Genomic DNA, 25,075 nt, shown 5'->3' on the forward strand with positions numbered 1-25,075 from the left:
CTACCTCAACGCCACACACAAAAGTTAACTAAAAAATGATCATAGAACTAAAAGTAAGAACTAAAATTATAAAACTTTTAGAAGAAAAAAAGTAAATATTTTGTAACCTTGGGTTAGACAATAGTTTTAGATATGACATGAAAAGCACAAGTGACAAAAGAAGAAACAGACAAATTGTACTTTGTCAAAATTAAAACTTTTGTACCACAAATAAAATCATCAAGAAAGTGAAAAGGACGGCACAGAATGTAAGAACATGTTTGCAAAACATATCCTAATAAGGGACTTGTATTCAGAATAGACAAAGAAACATAATTCAGTAATAAAATGACAAATAAGCCAATTTTAAAATGGGCAAAGGATCGGAATAGACATTTCTCTAAAGGTAAACAAATGGCCAATAAGCATATGAAAAGATGCTCAACATCTTAGTCATTAGTGAAATGCAAATTAAAATCATTAAAAAGTGAGATACCCCTTCACACCCATTAAGATAGCTATTATCAAAAGACAGACAACAAGTGTTGATGAGGATGTAGACAAACTGAAATATGATCCAGATGGGAATATAAAATGGTGCAGCCACTTTGGAAAGCACTTTGGCAGTTACTCAGAAGCTTAAACAGAGTTACCATATGATCCAGCAATTCTACTCCTAGGTATATATGTAAGAAAATTGAAGAAATTTGTGCACACAAAAACCTGTACATTAATGTTTACAGCAGCATTTTTCATTATGGCCAAAAAAGCAGACACAATCCACATGTCCAACAACTCATGAATAAACATGTTGTATATGTATTTGAAATACTGCTTGTTACTGTTCATAACAAACAACAAGTACTGATTCCTGCTACAAAATGGATGAACCTTGAAAATATTAAGTAAAAGAAGCCAGACACAAAAGGCCACATATTGCATGATTTGCTTATAAAAAATGTCCCCAATAGGCAAATTCATAGAAACAGAAAGTAGATTAATGGTTGAAGGCCAGGAAATGACTGTTAACGGGCACAGGGTTTCTTTTTGGTATGACAAAAAGTTCTGGAATTAGTGGTGACGGCTGTATAACCTCCTCTGAATATACTAAAAACCACTGAATTGTATACTTTACAAGAATGAATTGTAAGGTATGTAAATTTTATTTTTAAAAAATCAATAGAGATTGACCAACACGGAGACATACCCTGGGAAAGTAAGAAAACTTAGATTTTAAAAACCCAACAACAATCCAGGATCCAATAGGGAAAAAATATTAGGGTTGCCTCTGGCACAGAAATATTAATGTATATGCCCAGAAAGGGGGAGCAAATCTGACTGAGTTTTGAATTAAAGGTTATTATTCAAAAGTTTTATACCCAAACAAGTTGTTATTCCTATACAAAGGTTACAGAATGATAATCTCAAATTTATAAGAACTGAAGAGATGCTCACTCCTGAACAACTGTTGAAAAATCTATTTTTATTTAGATTATTTAAATTAATAAACTCACAGTTACACTGAAAAGACTCACGATACTGACCCTCTTTAAAAAACACATAAAAGGGCTTCCCTGGTGGCGCAGTGGTTGAGAGTCCGCCTGCCGATGCAGGGGACACGGGTTCGTGCCCTGGTCCGGGAAGATCCCACATGCCACGGAACGGCTGGGCCCGTGAGCCATGGCCGCTGAGCCTGCGCGTCTGGAGCCTGTGCTCCGCAACGGGAGAGGCCACAACAGTGAGAGGCCTGTGTACCGCAAAAAAAAAAAAAAAAAACCAACAAAAAAAAAGACATAAAATGGTGATTTTGCTTACAACACGGAAGAAAAATGTTATACTTCTTAAAAATAAAGCTAATCAATACAGTAGTAATACTACCATAATGAACTGAGACAACATTCACAAAATATAACGAATATTGTTATGTTGGGGGAAGTGTGTGTAGGTGGGGAGTGAGGAGAAGTAGGGCAAGTGCAACCAGTTTCTTAATTTTTCATATAATGGAGTCAATAGATACTATTTCATATCTGGGTGATATTTTGAGACAGTGGCTTAAGCATATTGGTTAATTACATGGCTGCTAAGTTAGCAAAAAAACAACTTGAAGGAGATCATATAGCAATAAAAAAAATTGAAAACAGTAAATCATTAAAAATGATAAGAAACCCTGAAGAACCAAAACAATTTTGAAAAAGAACAACAAAGTTGGAGGATTCACACTTCCTGATTTCAAAACAGTAATATAATAACAGTGTGGTACTGGCATAAAGATAAATAGATCAATGGACTAGAATAGAGAGCCCAGAAATAAACCTTTGTGCCACATGGTCAAATGACCTCTGACCCTTGACAAGGGACCAAGACCATTCAACAGGAAAAGAGCAGTCCCCTTAACAAATGGTGCTGGGAAAACTGGATATCCACATGCTCTTAAAAAGAATGAAACTGGAAAAGAAAAAGAATGAAGTTGGAGCCTTATCTTACATCATATACAAAAATTACCTCAAAATGGATTAAAGACCTAAAACCATAACATTCTTGGAAGAACACACAGGGGAAAAGCTTCATGGCATTGGACTTGGTAATGACTCCTTAGATATGAAACCAAAAGCACAGGCAGCAAAAGTAAAACTCGACAACTGGGACTACATCAATATTAAAAATTTCTGGGCATCAAAGGACACAATCAACAAAGGTGAGAAGGCAACCCACTGATTGGGAGAAAAAATTATAAATCATATATTTGATAAGAGGTTAATACTCAGAATATGTAAAGAACTTCTACAACTCAATGACCAAAAAATAACACGATTCAAGAAGGAGCAAAGTACTTGAATAGACATTTCTCCAAAGATGATATACAAATGGCCAAGAAGTATATAAAAAGATGCTCAATATAATCATGAAAGAAATGCAAATCAAAAACTTATCACTTCATATGCATTAGGATGCCACTATAAAAAAACCCAGAAAATAACAAGTGTTGACAAAGATGTGGAAAAAGTGGAACCATTGTGTGCTGTTGGTGGGACTGTAAAATGGGCAGCTGCTGTTGAAAACAGTATGGTGGTTCCTCAAATAGTTAAAAATAGAATTACCATATAATCCAGCCACTCCACTTCTGGATATGTACCCCCCAAAATTGAAAGCAGGATCTTGAATGGATATTTGTACACTCTAGCATCATTATTCACAATGGTCTAAAGATGGAAGCAACACAAGTATCTATTAATGGATGGATGAATGAATGAACAAACAAAATGTGGTATATATATACAATGCAGTATCATTCAGTCTTAAAGAAAGGACAATCCTGCCAGATGGTACAACACTGATGATACTTGAGGACGACATTATGCTAAGTGAAATAAACGTATTACTTAAAGACAAACACTGTATTCCACTTACATGAGGTACCTAAAGTAGTCAAATTCTTAGAATGGTGGTTGCTAGGGGCTTGAGCATAAGGTGGAATGGGGAGTTGCTATTTGAGTCAGTGTAGAAATTCAGTTTTGCAAGATGAAAAGAGTCCTAGAGATGGGTGACGGTGATGTCTGCACAACAATATGAATGTATTTAATACCATTAAACTACACCATGCACAAAAACAAATTCAAAATGGATTAAAGACTTAAATGTAAGAACTGAAACCACAACCAAAAAAAAAGACAAAACTTCTTGAAGAAAACATAGGCAGTAAGCTCTTTGACACTGATCTTAGTAATTTGTTTTTGCATATGTCTCCTCAGGCAAGGGAAACAAAACCAAAAATAAACAAATGGAACTACATCAAACTAAAGAGCTTTTCCACAGTGAAGGGAACTATCATCTACTGAATGGGAAAAGATATCTGCAAGCAATCTATCTAATAAGGGGTTAATACCCAGAATATACAAAGAACTCATACAACTCAACATCAAAATCCCAAACAACCTAATTTTAAAAAATGGGCAAAGGATCTGAATAGACACTTTTGCAAAGAAGACATACAGATGGCCAAGAGGCACATGAAAAGATGCTCAACATCACTAATCATCAGGGAAATGAAAATCAAAACCACAATGAGATATCTATCACCTCACACCTGTCAGAATGGCTATTAGCAAAATACAACAAGTACTGGCAAGGATGAAGAGAAAAGGGAACACTCATGCACTGTTGGTGGAAACGTAAATTGGTGCAGCCACTATGAAAAAGTTTGGAGGCTCCTCACAAAATTAAAAACAGAACTATCACATGATCCAACAATTAACATATGGGTATTTTTCTGAAGAAAACAAAAACACTAATTCAAAAAGATATATACACCCCTATGTTCACTGCAGCATTATTTACAATAGCCAAGATATGGAAGCAACCTAAATGCCCATGGATAAAGAAAATGTGGTGTATATATTTATGAAACGGAATATTGTTCAGCCATAAAAAGAATGAAATCTTGCCATTTGCAACAACATGGATGGACCTAGAGGCTATTATGCTAAGTGAAATCTAAAAAACAAAACAAGCACAACAAAACAGAAACAGAGTTACAGATAGAAAACAAACAGGTGGTTGTCAGAGGGGAGGTGGTGAAGGGAGGAAAGAAATAGGTGAGGGAGATTAAGAAGTACAAACTTCCAGTTGTAAAATAAATGAGCCACGGGTATTAAGTGTACAGTGTGGAGAATACAGTCAATAACTATGTAATATCTTTGCATAGTGACATATCGTAACTAGACTTACCATGGTGTTTGAAATGTATAGGAATATCAAATCACTATTTTGTGCACAGGAACTAACATAATGTTGTAGATTAATTATACTTCAGAAAAAAAAACTCATATAAAAAGATCAGATTTGTGGTTAACAGAGGCAATGGGTGGGGGGAGGGAGTGGGAATTGGTTGAGGGCAGTCAAACTTCCAGTTATAAGGTAAACAACTGTTAGGGATGTAATGTACAACATGATAAATAAAACTAACACTGCTGTATATTATATATGAAAGTGATTAAGAGAGTAAATCCTAAGAGTTCTCATCACAAGGAAAATACTTTTTTCTATTTCTTAAATTTTGAATCTGTATGAGATGATACATATACACTAAACTTACTGTGATAATCATTTCATGATGTATGTAAGTAAAATCATTAGGCTGTACTCAAACAAACAGTGCTGTATGTCAATTAAATCAATAGAACTGGAAGAAAAATAAAATTACAAAGAAAAAATGGTTAAGATGATAAATTTTGTTATGCATATATTATCACAATTAAAAATAATAAAGAAAAAGAAAGAAAACATGAGAATCAAATACTTAGGAATAAATTTAGACAAGAAGGTATAACACTTGTACATTGGCAACTACAAGACCTTACCGGAAGAAATTAAAGACCTAAATAAATTGAAAAACATCCTGTGTTCATCAACTGGAAGACAATGTTGTTAAGATGGCAATAAACCCCAAAGCAAGCTAAATATTAAATGCAATTAATATAAAATTCCCAACAACCTTTTCAGCAGAAATTTTAAAAAGCTGATCCTAAAATTCATATGGAGACACAAGGGCCCTGATTGGCCAAAACAGTCTTTAAAAAGAACAAACTTGGAAGACTCATACTTCTCAATTTTAAAACTTACTACAAAGCTACAGTAACTAAATCGGCGCAGTAATGGCATATAGATCAATAGAACAGAACTGAAAGCCTAGAAATAAGCCCTCACATCTATGGTCAACTGATTTTTGACAAGGGTGCCAAGACCATTCAATGGAGAAAGAACAGTCTCAACAGCTGATTTTGGGACAATTCCACGTGGAAAGAATGTTTGACCCCTACCTCATACCATACAAATAAATTAACTCAATATACATCCAAGATGCAAATGAAAGAACTAAAAGTATAAAATTCTTGAAAGAAAATATATGGACAAATCTTCATGACTTTGGTTAAGAATCCACCTGACAATGCAGGGTTCAAGCCCTGGTCCAGGAAGATCCCCCATGCCAAGGAGCAACTAAGCCCGGGCCCCACACTACTGAGCCTGCACTCTAGAGCCCACGAGCCACAACTACTGAGCCAGCAAGCCACAACTACTGAAGCCCGTGCACCTAGGGCCCGTGCTCTGCAACGAGAGAAGCCACCACAATGAGAAGCCCACATGCCACAACGAAGAGTAGCCCCTGCTTGCCGCAACTCAAGAAAGCCTATGCACAGCAACGAAGACCAAAGGCAGCCAAAAATTAATTTTAAAAAATGGCCAACAAGCACATAAAAAGATACTTAACATCATTAGTCATTATGCAAAGGGAAAGGCAAAACAAACCACAATCAAAATGACAATGAGTATGAGATACCACTTTGTACCTATTGGGATGGCAAAAAAAAAAAAAAGTAAATAAAGAGTGTTGGTGAATATGGAGAAATTGGAACCCTTAGAAATTGCTGCTGGGAATGTAAAATGGTGTGGCCACTGTGAAAAACAGTTTGACGGTTCCTAAATAAGCTTAAAATAAAATTACCAAATGATCCAGCATTTTCAACTCTTATGTGTATACCCAAAAGAACTGTATGTAGGTGTTCAAATAAAAACTTGTACACAAATGTTCATATCAGTTCTATTCACAATAGCCAAAAGGTAGAAACAACCTAAATGTCCACGAATGGATGAACAGATAAATAAAATGTGTCTAAACATATAATGAAATATTATTCAGTCATAAAAAGCAATGAAGTACTGACAGGTGCTAGGACATGGATAAATCTCAGAAAGATTATTCTAGAGTCAAAGAAGCTTGACACAAAGGCCACATATGATATGATTCTAATTAAATGAAATAACCAGAATAGGCAAGTTCACAGAGACAAAAAGTAGATTAGTGATTGATAGGGGCTGGTAGGAAGGGGGAATAGAGAGTAACTGCTTAGTGGGTATGAGGTTTCCACTAGGGTGATGAAAAAGCTCTGAAACTAGATAGTGGTGATAGTTGTAAAACACTGTGAATATACTCAGTGCCACTGAACTGCATACTTCAAAATGATAAAACTGTAAACTTTGTTATGTATATGTATTTTAGTACACACACCAAAAAACCCTCTATCTGCATCCTTTCCCCCTACCTCCTCTATGGAACAAAAGGCCTCAATCTGTGTCTTTCCCAATTTTTGGCTTACTTTAAAAAAGAGTCTTATTGTACTATTTATATGTGTAATTACTATCATTTAATACCTACCAAAAACTCAATTGAGAAATAATATTTATGGATAAATGTCTGAATGTTTTGTGCCTTCTTTCGGCTAAACCAGTGGTCTCCAAATTGTTTTGATCATGGGGTCCCACTGATAAAACATTTTTAAGTACAAATTACTAAAGTAGATATTTATTTATAAATTATATATTATTGCTGTACTCATACACTGTAAAACATATACAAAAATATAAACTTTAAAAGGTTCATACTCCAATGAACCATTTTGCAAGTATCCCTATTTGGAGAGCACCTGTCCAAATCAATTTTATCTTGCGTTAAAGTAATGGTCTGCAATTTACTGACCCCTTGAAATCTGCCTTTATGGAATTCCCTAAACAAAGGCCATATTAGCCTTATATGATTGTTGTTACTGAGAATGTACTGTAAGGATGCCGATGAGGATTTTGTTACACCACAATGCCTTCTTTATGAGGACAGATGAGAGAAATTTAAGAAGCCTTAGTATCAGAAATATCTGTAATGCTTTTGAAAATTTAGTTTGCTTTTATATTAGAGTTATGTAATTGATCACAAAATTCTAGCAACACTAATTTCTAGAAAACATAAAGCAAAATTTGTGGCTCATCTTTAGCAACCATATCCACAAGGTATCAACTTGCCTTCCCATCACTCTTAATTCTTCATGTATTTATTTTTTAAATCATGTTGTACCTCACCCCTCCCTGGCTTCAGTCTAATTTTCCATCATTCCAATTCTTCATTTACTTAAAAAACAATCATATCATATTACTTATATGTGTGTGTGTGTGTGTGTGTGTGTGTGTGTATGCTTAAAAGCACCTCAAAATTTCTCAAAAGACAGGGAGGAATGAATAAACAAAAACCAACAGGCAATATTGTTCAGAATGGAGGTCATTCTAAACTTGAAGATCCCCTGTACCAAAGGTATAGACTTTGCAGATTTTGCAGCATTTAGCAGCAAAGCCTTTCATCCAAAGGGTAATTCGTAAATGAGTGTTGATGAAAAGAATGACAACTCAAACAGCACTGTACTACACTTTCTCACTCTTTTCCAGCTGGTAAGAAATGTTACAGTTAGGAAAGGGCAATTGGCTTTTTTTCACCTGTGTGCAAAGCTTAACTAAAAAGTCCATGAAAAATGCAGTCATATTGCCAGATGGAATTTGCAGCCATGTACCTGGACGTGTTTCCTTCTGGTGTGTTCTGAAGTAATTTGGGGATAACCTGTATTCAATGGTTTCTTGTTTTTCTTGCTCCGCTTCTCAAGGTATCTCCTCTGATGGTCGGTGATGCTGCTGTATAATTTAATTCGCCTGGGTGACAAACAAACTCTTTCACGACCAAAAGCATGGATCAGTCGGGCAGTATCAATGGTGGAAATAGAGCTGCTCCTCTCATGCAGAGTCACTTCCTTATCTGTTTGGGTCAATATATCTGATTCCACAGAAGTGGTGGTGGAAAGGATGTTGGTGGCAGTATCTGTGAGCAGCTCACTCTCCTCTGAGTGTCTAGAATCTGAAGAAGCGTTATTTATATAATGAAAACCTGGCAGTTTTCTCAAAATATATTTATCAAATTTAATCTGTTCAATTTTAATCTGCTTGGACCTCCCAGCTTGATGAGTAGAAAGAACCTTGTTTTTTTTAAGATCGCCTGTGTTTCTATGGCATTTCTCCAGGCTTTTATACTGTTTCTTTTTCTGAAGCTTGTTCTTCTGCTGTTGCTGTCTACCACTCCATTCCTTAACATCTTGTTTCCCTTTGCTATCATCCTGTGTACTTTCTGAGGGCTGGAGAAAATGTGTGATGGGATGCTGAAGAAGTTTAGCCAAATGATCAAGTCGCTCCACCAAGGAAAGTTCCTTCTTGGCACTGAACTCAGGAGGTTTCTGTTGCCTCTGTCGCTCCTGATACCTGTTCCAGAGTTCATTTAAACTCACAGTGTGCTGAGCTGTTAACTCTGGGATGGCCTTATGATCCCTTTTTAGGTCATTAACTTGTTTGTCATATTTTAGAAAATCTCTAGCCTGACTTTTAGTAGTATGCTTTACTTCTTTGTTTTCCAAGTTTACATCGATACTGAGGCTCTCTATTGTGGTATAATCTGACTTTGTCTTTGCCACATTTTGATAAGAGGAAGGAAGACAAGTGTGTTCTCTTTGTTTGTCTGGATGATGCTGAAAGGAATCTTTCCAAGAATGACTCATGAAAACTCTTCTTCCTAAGGATTCATGGCAAAAATCTTGATCACTTGGTAGGTGCACTGGATGATGAAAGTAAAACTTAGCTGACCTAAAGACAGAATGGGTGGTATTTTCAAATTCTGAATGACATCTGGACTCTGAAAAGGCAAAAAAAAAAAAAAAAAAAAAAAGATTTTGAAGGACTTTCAAGATATTTGCATTCCATTTAAAAATAGTATTCACATTTAATTCTTTAGATACAAAACAGAGACTGAAGGAAAGAATGGTCTATATAAAGATTAAGAAAACTCACTGCCTGGACAAAGGATTCATGCCTTGTGCCTAGTGGCCAGATTGGCATGGTAATAGTTTAAGAGACTCAGGATCAAAAGACCCAGATTCTGGGCTGGATTCTGCCACAGACTGGCTCTATGACCTTGAGGAGGGCATTTTGGTCCCTGGGATGTAACAGCAGCTGCTATGTATTACTGCTTGCTATGTGTGGGGTATTATGAATATGCTCTATATCTGTTTTTTTCCCCTCTTATAAAACTGAGAGAGAGGTATTATTAATCTCATTTTCAGCTAAGAAACCTGAGACTTTATTTTTATCATCAGTAATTAAATGGATGGAATTTTAAAAACTCCAACCCTTTACATGTTTTAGAGCCTTGAAAAATTCTTTTTTGTGAACCATCTTCACACCCCCTCAATTTTTTTTTTTGTGGTAAAATACACCTAATATAAATTACCATCTTCCATCTTCACATTTTGACAGTCATTCTATATCAAAACAGGCATTTTAAGATGTAGAACATCTTAACAACTATAAGCCGTAATTGTAAACATTAATTCAGTTTCCATACACATTTTTAGAGTTCTAAGTCTAAAGAAACAGACATACACATGAAACAAAGTATCACTTGTAACTATGGGATCCATTCTTCCTTCTCTATAGATTATTGGTAATCAGAATTTTCACTAAATACTCTGGGAATCCCTAAGACAATTTCCCCAATATATAGTGGGATACATGGAGTCTGCTTTTATATCTAAAGTATAAAAAGACTCTCAAACCTCCCAATGAACAAAAGTCCAGGACCAGGTGGCTTCACTGTTGAATTCTACCAAACATTTAAGGAAGAATTAATATGAAAGATTCTCAAACTCTTCCAATAAACAGAACAGAACACTTCCAAACTTATTTTATAAGGCCCACATTACCCTGTTACCCAGACGTTACCTAGATACCCAGTGTAGATACACTACAAGAAAATTACAAGCCAATATCCCTGATGAACATACATGCAAAAAAAACCCAAACAAAACATTAGCACACCAAATTCAATAATATATTAAAAGGATTATACACTATGATCAAGTGGGATTTATTCCAGGGATGCAAGGACGGTTCAACATCTACAAATCAATCAATGTGGTACATGACACTAACCAAATAAAGGATAAAAATCATATAATCAATAGATGTAGAAAAAGCATTTGAGAGAACTCAAAATCTATTCATGATAAAAACTCTCAACAAAGTAGGTCTAGAGGAAACATAGCTCAACGACCATTTCTGACAAGACCATAGCTAACATACTCAATGGTGAAAAATGGAAAGCATTTCCTCTAAGATCAGGTACAAGACAAGGATATCCACTGGCATCACGTTTATTGAACACAGTATTGGAAGTCCTAGCCAGAGCAATTAGGCAAGAAAAAGAAACAAAAGGCACCAAATCAGAAGAGAAGCAAAACTGTCACTATGTGAAAATGGCATGATTTTATATATAGAAAACCCTAAAGACTCCACCAAAAAAAACTGTTATAACTAATACATTCAGTAAAGTTGCAGTATACAAAATTATTTAACAGACAAAAATCTGTTGCATTTCTATATATTAAAAATAAACTACCAGAAAAAGAAATTAAAACAATCCTATTCATAATTGCATCAAAAGAATAAAATATCTAGGAATAAGTTTAACCAAGGAGGTAAAAGACCTGTATACTGAAAACATTGATGAAAAAAGCTGAAAAAGACATGAAAAAATGGGAAAATATTCTGTGCTCACAGATTTGAAGAATTAATATTGTTAAAATGTCCACACTACTCAAAACAATCTACAGATTCAACGCAATCCCTATCAAAATTCCAATGGCATTTTCCACAAAAATAGAACAATCCTAAAATTTGTATGTAACCACAAAAGACTCCAAATAGCCAAAGCAATCTTAAAAAAGTAGAAGAAAACTGTAGGCATCACACTCCCTGATTTCAAACTATGTTACAAAGCTACAGTAATCAAAATGGTATAGTACTGGCATAAAAACAGACATGTAGATCAATGGAACAGAATAGAGAGACCAGAAATAAACTCTCACATATAAGGCCAATTACCTTATGACAAAGGAGCCAAGAATATACAATGGGGAAAGGATAGTCTCTTCAATAAATGGTACTGGAAAAACTGGATAGCCACATGCAAAAGAATGAAACTGAACCATTATCTTACACCATACACAAATATCAATTCTAAATGGATTGAAGGTTTAAATGTAAGATCTGAAACCATAAAATTCCTAGAAGAAAACATAGGCAGTTAAGAGCTTTGACAGTGGTGTTAGCAATAATTTTTTGAATTTGACACCAAAAGCAAAGACAACAAAAGCAAAAGTAAATAGTAGGAGTACACCCAACTGAAAGGCTTCTGCACAGCAAAAGAAGCCATCAGACTACTGAATGGAAGAAGATATTTGCAAATGATATATCTGACAAGGGGTTAACATCCAAAATACACAAAGACTTCAACTCAAATAAAACAAACAAACAACCCAATTAAAAAAAGGGCACAGGATCTTAATAGACATTTTTGTAAAGAAGACATACGAATGGCTAACAAATACAGGAAAAGATACTCAGCATCAATAATCATCAGAGAAATGCAAACCAAAACCACAATAAGATATCATGTCACACCTGTCAGAATGGCTATCATCAAAAAGACAAGAAATAACAAGCATTAGTGAGGATATGGAGCTAGAGGTTCCTTTTTCTGTGCACTGTTAGTGAGAATGTAATTGGTGTTGCTGCTATGGAAATCAGTATGGAGGTTACCCAAAGAGTTAAAAATGGAACTACCATATGATCCAACAATTCTGCTTCTGGGTCTATACACAAAACAATTGAAAGCTTGGTCTTGGAGAGATATTCGTATATGTGTGTTCACTGCAGCACTATTTAAAATAGCCAAGACATGGAAACAACCTAAGTGTCCACTGATGGATGAACAGATAAAGAAAATGTGGTATGGGGGGTGGGAGGAATTGGGAGATTGGGACTGACATATATACACTATTGATACTATGTATAAAATAGATAACTAATGAGAACCTACTGTATATAGCACAGGGAATTCTACTCAGTGCTCTGTGGTGACCTAAATGGGATGGAAATACATAAAAGAGGGGATATATGTATATGTATAGCTGATTCACTTTGCTGTACAGTAGAAACTAACACAACACTGTAAAGCAACTATACTCCAATAAAAATTAAAACAAAACAAAAAAAATGTGGTATAGAGGGAAGTGGGCAAGATGGCAGAGTAAAAAGACCTTGAGCTCACCTCTTCTCACAAGCACACCAAAATCACAACTATCTGCAGAACAACCATTAAAAAAAAACATACACACACAAAAAACTGGAACCCACGAGAAAAGATCTCCTACACCAAAAGACATAAAGAAGGAACCACAACAAAACTGGTAGTAGGGACAGACTCACGATATAATCAAATCCCATAACCCCTATGTAGGTAACCTGAAAACTGGAGAGTAAATATATTACAGAGGTTCTCCCAGGCTGGGGGTCTGGCACTGTTGAGATGAGCCCACAGAGCATCTGGCTTTGAAGGCCAGAAGGCTTAATTGCAGGAGTCCCACAGGACTGGGGTAAATAGAGATATCGCTCTTAAAGGGTGCACATGAAATCTCATATACCCTGGGACACAGGGCCAAAGAAGTAATTTGATAGGAGCCTGGGCCAGACCTACCTGCTGGTCTTGGAGAGTCTCTTGGAGCGTCAGGGGTTGGGGGAGGGTGGCTGAGGCTCACCCTGGGGTCATAGACACTGGTGGCAGACATATTGGGGAACACTGTTGTTGGTGGATGACATATTGGCTCATTAGTTCCAAAACCTGGCCCCACCCAACAGCCTGCAGGCAACAGTGCTGGGACGCCTCAGGCCAAGGAACTAACTGGGTCAGGACACAGCTCCACCCATTAGCAGACAGGCTGCCTAAAGACTAAAAAGCTCACAGCTGCCTTTGGACTCGCCCCTAGACATGGCCCAGCCCACCAGAGGTCCAAGACCCAGCACCACCCACCAGTAGAAAGGCACAGGACTCTCCCACCAGGAAGCCAGGCCAAGCCTCTAGACCAGTCTCATTCACCAGGATACAGGCACCAAAAGCAAGAAAACTATGATTCTGCAGTGCAGGCCAGAGCCTACCCTGGGACCAGCTGGGCCCTGGACTGGCCCACTAGCAGGCCAAAGAAACCTTCAGGACACTCCAGACCCTGTACCCAACTGTGTCAGGAACCGACACCACCCCCACAACAACCTGAAATGAGCTCTGGGATCCCAGGGCCCTGCAGCTGGACTCCAGGAGCCAGCTCTGCCTGCCAGTAGACCAGCACTAACCCCAGGATCTGGCTTCAACTACCAGTGGGTAGGCAACAACCCTAGGGTCTTCAGGACCCTGACTCCATCCACCAGTGAGCCAGCATTAGCCCCGGGGCCCCTAGGATTCTGCAACCAGCCACATTGTGACCAGGCCCTGCTAAACAGCAGCCAGCAGCATCCACACAAGGCAGGACCTAGCAACCAACCAGACTAGGGGCCTACCAGACTGCCCACATAGTTAGCCTACCACAACAGAAGGCCCAAGTAGCCCTCTTAGGGTGAACCCCTGGAGTACACAGCTTGGGTTAACAAGAGGGGAGTGCATTGCTGGAGTGCACAGGATGCCTCCTACAGAGGGCCACTCCTCCAAGGTTGAGAGATGTAACTTACCTACTGCATACATAAAAATACAAATAGCAACTTATTGACAAAATGAGATGGCAGAGGAATATGTTTCAGATGAAGGAACAAGATAAAATCCCAGAAGAAGAACTAAGTGAAGTGGAAACAGGCAATCTACCCAAGAAATAGTTCAGAGTAATGAGCATATAGATGATCAAAGAACTCAGGAGGGGCTTCCCTGGTGGCGCAGTGGTTGAGAGTCCGCCTGCCGATGCAGGGGACACGGGTTCGTGCCCCAGTCCGGGATGATCCCACATGCTGCGGAGCGGCTGGGCCCGTGAGCCAAGGCCGCTGAGCCTGTGCGTCCGGAGCCTGTGCTCCGCAACGGGAGAGGCCACAACAGTGAGAGGCCCGCGTACCGCAAAAAAAAAAAAAAAAAAAAAAAAAAAGAACTCAGGAGGAGAATGGATGCACAGAACGAGAAGTTATAAGTTTTAAGAAAAGAGTTAGAAAATATAAAGAACAACCAGACATGAAGAATACAATAACTGAAATGAAAAATACAGTGGAAGGAATCAAAGTAGACTAAAGGATTCAGAAGAATGGATCAGTGAGCTGGAAGACAGAGTAGTGGAAATCACTGCCACTGAACAGAAAAAAGATAAAAAAAAAAAAAAAAAGAAATGAGGACAGTTTAAAAGATCTCTGAGACAACATCGAGAGCACTAATATTTGCATTACAGGGGTCCCAGAAGAAAAGAGAAAGAGCCCGGGAAAATATTTGAAAGAAAGAGCTCAGGAAAATATTTGAAGAGATAATAGCTGAAAACCGCCCTAACCTGGGAAAGGAAATAGTCATCCAAGTCCAAGAAGTGCAGAAAATCCCATACAGGATAACCCAAAGAGGAACACACCAAGACACGCTGTAATCAAAATGTCAAAAATTAAAGATACAGAGAATACTAAAAGCAGCAAGGGGAAAGCAACAAATAACATACAAAGGAACTCCCATAAGACTATCAGCTGACTTTTCAGCAGGCACTCTGCAGGTTGGAAGGGACTGGCATGATATATTTAAAGTGATGAAAGGGAAAAACCTACATCCAAGAATACTCTACTCAGAAAGGCTCTTGTTCAGATTTGACAGAGAAATCAAAAGCTGTATAGACAAGCAAAGGCTAAAAGAATTCAGCACCACTAAACCAGCTTTATAACAAATATTAAAGGAACTTCTCTAGGTGCAAAAGATATGAGAAAATTATGGAACAAAAAAGCTCACCAGTAAACATACAGTAAAGGTAGGAAATCATTCACAAACAAAGCTAGCAGGAAGATTAAAAGACAAAAGTAGTAAAATCATCTGTATCCACGATAAGCAGTTAAGGGATACAAAAAACAATTTGACGTAAAACATGACATAAAAAACAGTAATCATGAGGCAAGGAGAGTACACATGTAGGGTATTTAAGATGCATTTGAAGTTAAGACATCAGCAACTCAGAAGAATCACATATATAGAGAGAGAGACTGCTATACAATAACCTCAAGGTAACCACAAGCCAAAAATCTATAACAGATACACACATACACAAAAAAGGAATCTAAACATAACACTGAGGATAGTCATCAAATCACAAGAGAAGAGAACAAAAGAAGGAAAAAGACGACCTACAGAAACAAATACAAAACAATTAACAAAATGACAGTATACATATTGATAATTACCTTAAACGCAAACAGACTGAATGCTCCAACCAAAAGACACAAACTGGATGAATGGATACAAAAACAAGACCCGTTTATTTGCTGCCTACAAGAGACTCACTACAGATCTAGAGACACATACAGACTAAAAGAGAGGGGATGGAAAAGGTAGTCCACACAAATGAAAATCAAAAGAAAGCCAGAGTAGTAATATTTATATTAGATGAAATCAACTTTAAAATAAAAACTGTCACAGGAGACAAAGAAGGACACTACAGAATGATCAAGGGATCAATCCAAGAAGAAGATATAACAGCTGTAAATATATATGCACCCAACATAGGAGCACCTTAATACATAAGGCAAAATATTAACAGACATAAAAGGAGAAATCAACAGTAGCACAATAATAGTAAGGGACTTTAACACCCAACTTACCTCAATGGACAGATCATCCAGACAGAAAATCAATAAGGAAACATAGGCCTTAAATAACACATTAGACCAAAGGGACTTAACTGATATTTATAGAGCATTCCACCCAAAAGCAGCAGAATACACCTTCTTTTCAAGTGCACATGGAACATTCTCCAGGATAGATTACATGTCAGGCCACAAAACAAGCCTTCGTAAATTTAAGAAAACTGAAATCATATCAAGCTTCTTTTCCAACCACAACTCTATGGAACTAGAAATCAACTACAAGAAAAAAAAAAACTGCAAAACCCACAAACACGTGGAGGCTAAACAATATGCTACTAAACAACCAATGGATCACTGAAGAAATCAAAGAGGAAATCAAAAACTACCTAGAGACAAATGAAAACGAAAACACGATGATCTAAGACCTATGGGATGCAGAAAAAGCAGTTCGAAGAGGGAAGTTTATGGTGATACAGGCTTACCTCAGGAAACAAGAAAAATCTCAAATTAACAACCTAAACTTACATCTAAAGCAAGTGGAGAAAGAAGAATAAAAACCAAAGTTAGTAGAAGGAAAGAAATAAATATCAGAGCAGAAATAGATGAAATAGAGACTAAAAAAACAATAGGAAAGATCAATGAAACTAAAAGCTGGCTCTTTGAAAATATAAACAAAATTGATAAACCTTTAGGAAGACTCATCAAGAAGAAAAGGGAGAGGGCCCCAATCAATAAAATCAGAAATGAAAAAGGAGAAGTTACAACCGACACGACAGAAATACAAAGGATCACAAGAGACTACTATGAGCAACTACACGCCAATAAAATGGACAACCTAGAAGGAATTGATGAATTCTTAGAAAGGTACAATCTCCCAAGACTGAATGAGGAAGACACAGAAAATATGAACAGACCAATTACCAGAACTGAAATTGAATCAGCAATTTAAAAATTCCCAACAAAGAAAAGTCCAGGACCTAATGGCTTCACAGGTGAATTCTACCGAACATTGAGAAGAGTTAACACCCATCCTTCTGAAACCATTCCAAAAATTTGCAGAGGAAGGAACACTTCTGAACTCATTCTAGGAGGCCACCATCACCCTGATACCAAAACCAGACAAAGATATTACAAAAAAGAAAACTACAGACCAATACCACTGATGAACATAGATGCAAAAATCCTCAACAAAATACTAGCAAACCGAATCCACTAATAAATTAAAAGGATCATACACCATAATCACGTGGGATTCATCCCAGGGATGCAAGGATTTTTCAATATCTGCAAATCCATCAGTGTGATACACCACATTAACAAACTGAAGAATAAAAACCATATGACCGGGCTTCCCTGGTGGCACAGTGGTTAAGAATCCACCTGCCATTGCAAGGGACACGGATTCGAGCCCTGGTCCAGGAAGATCCCACATGCCGCGAAGCAACTAAGCCCGTGTGCCACAACTACTGAACCTGTGCTCTAGAGCCTGTGAGCCACAACTACTGAGCCCGCGTGCTACAACTACTGAAGCCTGTGCACCTAGAGCCCGTGCTCTGCAACAAAAGAGAAGCCACCGCAACGAGAAGCCCGCACACCGCAACAAAGAGTAGCCCCCGCTTGTTGCAACTAGAGAAAGCCCGCACTTTCAACACAGCCAAAAATAAATAAATAAAATAAATTTATTAAAAGAAAAACATATGATCATCTCGATAGATGCAGAAAAAGCTTTTGACAAATATCAACACACATTTATGATAAAAACTCTCTAGAACGTAGGCACAGAGAGAACATACCTCAACACAATAAAGGCCATATATGACAAACCCACAGCTAACATTATACTCAATGGTGAAAAGCTGAAAGCATTTCCCCTAAGATCAGGAACAAGACAAGGATGTCCACTCTCGCACTTTTATTCAGCATAGTTTTGGAAGTCCTAGTCACGGCAAGCAGAGAAGAAAAAGAAATAAAACAAATCCAAATTGGAAAAGAAGAAGTAAGCTGTCCACTTTTACAGATGACATGATACTATAAAATCCTAAAGTTGCTACCAGAAAACTACTAGAGCTCATCAATGAATTCGCTAAAGTTTCAGGATATGAAATTAATACACAGAAATCTGCTGCATTTCTACATACTAACAATGAAACATAAGAAAGACACATTAAGCAAACAATCCCATTCACCATTTAGAACTAATAAACGAGTTCAGCATGGTTGCAGGATAAAAGTTAAATATTAAAAAAACCAATTGTATTATTATATACCTGCAATTAACAAACTGAAAATGAAATTAAGAAAACCATTCTGGGGGAATTCTCTGGCGGTCCAGTGGTTAGGACTCTGCAATTCCACTGCAAGGGGGCATAAGTTAGATCCCTGGTTGGGGAACTAACATCCCTCAAGTCAAGCAGCACAGCCAAAAACAAAATCAAAAACTAAAACAAAAGCAAAAGAAAACCATTCTGTTCACAACAGTCTCAAAAAAATTAAAATATTAATGTAAATTTAACATAAGAAGAGAAAAACTTCTACTCTGAAAGCTACAAAAAATTACTGCAAGAAATTAAAGTATATCTAAATAAATGGAAAACATCCCAAGTCCATGGACTTAACTGTTAAGAAAGCAATTCTCACCAAACTGATCACAGATTCAACACAATCCCTATCAGAATCCTAGCTTATTTCTTAGTAGAAATTTTGCAAGCATATGGAATTGTAAAGGACCCAGAATAGCCAAGACAATCATGAAAATAAGATAATGTTGGAGGACTCATACTTCCCAATTTTAACTCACAGAATGGGAGAATATATCAAAATCAAAATTTAGATAAGAGTGTGTATCTAGAATACATAGAACTCTTAAAATTCAATAAAAAAGAGAAATAATCCAAATGAAAACCAGGCCAGGATCTGAATACACATTTCTCCAAGGATAATGCACAACTGGCCAATAAGCACACAGAAAGATGTTCAACATCATAATCATGAGGCAAATGCAAATCAAAATCAAAATGAGATACAAATTCACATCCACTAGAATAGACCCAATGAAAAAGTCAGATAATAAGTGTTGGTGAGTTTGTAGAGAAATTGAAACGCTCATACATTGCTACTGGGAATGTAAAATGGTGCAGCCACTTTGGAAAACAGTCTGACAACTCCTCAAACGATTAAATATAAAGTTATCACATGATCTAGGAATTCCATTCCTGGGTACATACCCAAGACAAATGAAAACATACTGTTCATATAAAAACCTGTACATGAACATAAAAGCATTTATATTTTATAAATATAAAATCATTATTTTATAAAAGCATTATTCATAGTAGCCAAAAGGTGGAAACAACCAAATGTCCATCAACAAACGGATAAACAAAATGTGATACATACATACGATGAAATATTATTGAGCCATTAGAAGGAATAAAATAATGATATAAGCCCGTAACTTGGATGAACCTGAAAACATCATGCTGAGTTAAAAGAAGCCAGTCACAAAAGTCCACACATTAAATGATTCCATTTGTATTAAGGTCTAGAATAGGAAAATTTATAATAGAGACAAAGTAGATCAGTGGTTGACTTAGGGCTTGGGGGGAGGTGCGTGATGAGGAAACAGAGGGGTGATAGCTAAGGGGTATAGGGTTTCTTTCTGAGGTGATAAAAATGTTCTAAAATCAACTGTGTTGATGGTTGCACATATCTGTGAATAGGGTAAAAATCATTAAATGGTACACTTTAAGTGGGAGAATTATATATGTGCATTACATATCAAAAAAGCTGTTGAAAAAAATGTTCTATGATCATTTGAAAGGTTTTTTTTAAAAAGCATACAAACATTTATACACATCAACCTCATTATTTCCAGATGTTTCTCTAACGCTTTTTTTTTTTTTTTTTAAATTTCATTTCCATGGTCTGTTATGGGCTAAGTATGTGTGTTCAAGCTCCCTAGTGTTCTGTATTATCCATTTCTCCTTGAGGGTCCTCTAGGGCAGCAGTCCACAACTTTTTTGGCACCAGGGACCGGTGTCATGGAAGACAATTTTTCCACAGATGGGGGTGGGGGGTAGGGGGATGGTTCAGGCGGTAACATGAGGAATGGGGAGCGATAGGGAGCTGCAGGTGAAGTTTCGCTCGCTCGCCCGCCACTCACCTCCTCTGTGCGGCCTGGTCTAGAGTATGTTTCTGCAGGTTATGTTTCCATCTTTCTTTTCCAAGCTATGTCTCCTAGACTACCCACTGCAGAGTTGCAATGTTGTTTTTTCATCTTATACATTCTTTTTTGTGTGTGATAAACACAGAAGATTAAATTTACCATCTTAACCAATTTTTAAGCATACAGTTCAGCAGTGTTAAGTATGTTCACACTGTTGCACAACAGATCTCTAGAACATCTTCATCTTGCAACACTGAAACTCTACACCCAATAAACATTAATTTTCCCTCCTTTCTCTCCCCAGCCGTTGGCAGCCACTTTTCTACTTTGTTTCTAAGATTTTCACTATTTCAGATACTTCCTATAGGTAGAATATACAATGTTTATCTTTTTGTGACTGGCTTATTTCACTCAGCACAAGGTCCTTGAGATTCACCTAAGTTATAGCGTGTGACAGGATTTTCTTTTTTTTAAGGCTGCATAACATTCTATTGTATATATATCACATTTTTATCCATTTATCCACACATATTTATCCATTCATCTGCTGATGGACATATCTTGATTATTGTGAGTAATGCTGCAATGAACATGGGTGTGCAGATATCTCTGAGATCCTGCTTTGAATTCCTTTGGATATACACCCAGAAGTGGGATTGTTGTATCATATCGTTATTCTATTTTTAATTTTTTAGGAACCTCCATACTGTTTTCCATAATGGCTGTGCCATTTTATATTTCCACCAACAGTGCACAAGGGTTCCAATTTCTCTGCCTCCTTGCCAACAACTGATATTTTCTGTTCTTTTGATAGTACCCATCCTAATAGGTGTGCAGTAGTATCTCATTGTGGTTTTGATTTGCATTTCTCTGATGATTAGTGATATTAAGCATCTTTTCATATACTTGTCGGCCATTCATAAATACTCCCTGGAGAATTGTCTATTCGAGTCCTTTACCAATTTTTAAATTGGGTTTCTTTGTTGTTGAGTTTTAGAAGTTCCATATATAATCTGGATATTCATCACTTATCATGATTTGCAAATACTTTCTCCTATTCCACAGGTTGTCTTTTAACTCTGTTGATTGTATCCTTTGAAGCAGAGTTTTAAATTCTGATACAGTATAATTTATTTATTTTTGCTTTTGTTGCCTATACTTTTGGTGTCATATCCAAGAAATCATTGCCAAATCCAATGTCATGAAGCTTTTCCCCCACGTTTTCTTCTAAGAGTTTTATAATTTTAGCTCTTCTGTTTGGATCTTTGATCCATTTTGAGTTAATTTTGTATATGGTAAAAGGTAATGGTCCAAATTAATTCTTTTGCACGTGGATATCCAGGTTTCCAACACCATCTGTTGAAGAGACTATTCTTTTCCTACTGTGTAGTCTTGGTGCCCTTATGGAAAATCATCCACCTAATACATTCTTGATGTTAGCAGCTGCACGAGGACTATTTTCAAAATACAGTATCCACAGATTAGCTTCTTGACTCCTTTCTTTTCTTATCTGGATACTGTTCTATATTCCTCTAAGACATAAAGTTTGACAGCTAGGTAGTAACGGCTTGTGTCCTATACAGTTTTCTTTTATGTTATTAGAGAAAGGGGGCCATGGGTAAACATAAATAGATTTGATCTTGGGTCCTTTTTATCGTAATTTTTAAAAAGTTTGTATTGAGGTTCTTTCTGTCTTTGTCACAGTCATCTGGAATGCCTTAAGCTTTCTGCTGTTTCAGTGTTGAGACATGATACTTCACTTCTAATACTATCAGCCTTGAGTATTTAATTGTAATTTTGTTTCTAAATTGCCAGTATCTTTTCCCAGAAGTAACAATTATCTTACAAATAAATACATACATCCACACAGACAGAGAAGCACTGAAGTGATATGCATAAGAAAGCAAAAAATAAAAAAATGGAACTCTGTTTAAATTGTGAGACTACAGTCTCATCAGAATTAAGTGGAAACACATAGACACAGGCGTTTGCGTGCGCATGCTCTCTCTCTCTCACACCCCCTACCCCACTCCCCATTACCTGCAATATCTATTTGCAAGGATTTCTTCTCTTCGGGCCAGCCTTCCTTAGGAACTGTCCTCTTACTGTGGATCTCCTCTTTCTGTTTAGTGGCTTTAGTGTCTGGTAGATTAACAATCTTCGTGTCTTGTAGTTGAGCTGACTGCTCTGAAGCAGCAGCAGCACTGGAACCTAAGAGAGGAAAATCAAGATTCAGACAGGAAGCTGACAAAAATTATTTTAAAATACCTCTCAAGCATCTACTAGTGTGAGAAGATAGTTACGCTGGATAAACAGTGAGATGGATGCAGGACAGGAATAAAGACACAGACGTAGAGAACAGACTTGAGGACACGGGGAGGGGGAAGGGTAAGATGGGACGAAGTGAGAGAGTGGCAGGGACTTATATACACTACCAAATGTAAAATAGATAGCTAGTGGGAAGCAGCCGCATAGCACAGGGAGATCAACTCAGTGCTATATGACCACCTAGAGGGGTGGGATAGGGAGGGTGGGAGACACAAGAGGGAGGAGATACGGGGATATATGTATATGTATAGCTGATTCACTTTGTTATAAAGCAGAAACTAACACACCATTGTAAAGCAATTATACTCCAATAAAGATGTTTAAAACAAAAAAAAAGTGAGATGGAGGGCTTCCCTGGTGGCATAGTGGTTGAGAGTCCGCCGGCCGATGCAGGGGACACAGGTTCGTGCCCCGGTCCAGGAAGATCCCCTATGCCACAAAGCGGCTGGGCCCATGAGCCATGGCCGCTGAGCCTGCACGTCCGGAGCCTGTGCTCCGCAACGGGAGAGGCCGCAACAGTGAGAGGTCCACGTACCGCAAAAAAAAAAAAAAAAAAAGAGATGGAAAGAGAAAAGCATTTTGGGCAAAGGTGACTACATATGAAAAAAATGGAATCAGGAAAGCAACTGAACATCTAAGAAACAGTGCAAGTATATAATTTATTAGATTATAGAATTTGTAAGGAAAAGAGAGAAAAATTAGCATTTGAAAAGTTCTTTGGGAGCCCATTCTACTGTTCTGAAAGACTAGGCTAAAAAATTTAGTTTTCATTCTTTTTTTTTTTTGCGCAGGCTTCTCATTGCGGTGGCTTCTCTTGCTGCGGAGCACAGGAGGGCTCGAACCCGTGTCCCCTGCTTTGGCAGGCGGATTCTTAACCACTGCACCACCAGCGAAGTCCTAGTTTTTATTTTCAAGGGCAATGAAAACTTTTTGATGAGGAAATTAACATGATCAAAACTTTTTCTGAAGCATTTGTTTAAAAACAGCAAAAAAGCTGGTAAGTTTTCAAATACAATATTTGCCCAGAATACAATATAACTTCTGAAAAAGAATCAATACACAAAAAAGAGAAGTGGCTAATTATACTCCAAAATATGTTTCTATTTATACTTGTGGCAGACTACCAGCTGTCCTCTGAAATCCATTTTCCTTTTCCTCTAAAATAGAACCTGATTTATCTGGGCATACCATAATAGAGATTATATTTCCCAGCCTCCCGGGCAACATAGGTTGGTGTGACCATGTGAATAAGTCTGGCCAATAGGATGGAAGGGGAATGGTACATTTAACTTTTGAGAAGTATTTAAAGGAAGAAATACACTTTTTTCTTTATCCTTTTTTTTTTTTTTTTTTTTTTTTTTGTGGTACACGGGCCTCTCACTGCTGTGGCCTCTCCCATTGCGGAGCACAGGCTCCGGACGCACAGGCTCAGCGGCCACGGCTCATGGGCCCAGCCGCTCCGCAGCATGTGGGATCCTCCCGGACCAGGGCACGAATGTGGGATCCTCCCGGACCGGGGCACGAACCCGTGTCCCCTGCATTGGCAGGGGGACTCCCAACCACTGCGCCACCAGGGAAGCCCTCTTTTTCCTTTGTTTTCCTTTTTGCTGGCTGGAATACGTGTCTGACAACTACAGCATGAGAATGGAGGCTAAAATGTTGAAGCAAAAGGAGAGAAAGAGCTTTGTTCCCTGATACTCTTTTCTGTCTTCTTTAAGCCAATGTCATTTTGTTTTTGTTTTCATCTCTCAGAGCCAAAACTATCCTAAACGAAACACACTTTTACAGGCATTTTTAATCAGCACAGTCCTACCAAAGTAAATTAACTGGGAAGGTAGTTAGGAAGTAAACAAGCTAAATTCCTGAAGAACAAAGGCCTATATAAAACAATTTTATTAGAGAATTAGCATCTCATGGCAACAAATGTTTTTATCAGTAGAGTTTTTAAAAGTCCATTATGTGAATTTCTGGCAATGCGATTAATTTGTGTATAATATTCATAAAGTTCTCCAAAAATATCTCAAGGAGCTTTAAAAATGTTAGTTTTACCTG

The 25,075-nt window shown here is 37.4% G+C and overlaps 1 protein-coding gene across 16 annotated transcripts in view; it reads right to left on the reverse strand.

Annotated features, from left to right (window-relative positions):
- Positions 1-25,075, reverse strand: part of ALMS1 (ALMS1 centrosome and basal body associated protein) — a 260,107-nt gene that overhangs the window by 67,913 nt on the left and 167,119 nt on the right. For 11 of the 16 annotated variants that reach the window (XM_073791243.1, XM_073791240.1, XM_073791244.1 and 8 more), the window contains 2 exons: positions 22,736-22,906; positions 8,367-9,529 (listed from right to left, as the gene is read on the reverse strand). The exons of 1 other annotated variant lie outside the window; for it this stretch is intronic. In XM_073791243.1, coding sequence (XP_073647344.1) covers positions 8,367-9,529; positions 22,736-22,906 — 1,334 coding nt within the window. Of the gene's footprint in view, positions 1-8,366; positions 9,530-22,735; positions 22,907-25,075 lie in introns of those variants that run through there. 4 more of the 16 variants (XR_004521725.2, XR_004521724.2, XM_073791245.1 and 1 more) reach the window with 2 other exon arrangements.

The sequence above is a fragment of the Tursiops truncatus genome, chromosome 14 (genome assembly GCF_011762595.2).
Source record: "Tursiops truncatus isolate mTurTru1 chromosome 14, mTurTru1.mat.Y, whole genome shotgun sequence".
Lineage (NCBI taxonomy): Eukaryota > Metazoa > Chordata > Mammalia > Artiodactyla > Delphinidae > Tursiops > Tursiops truncatus.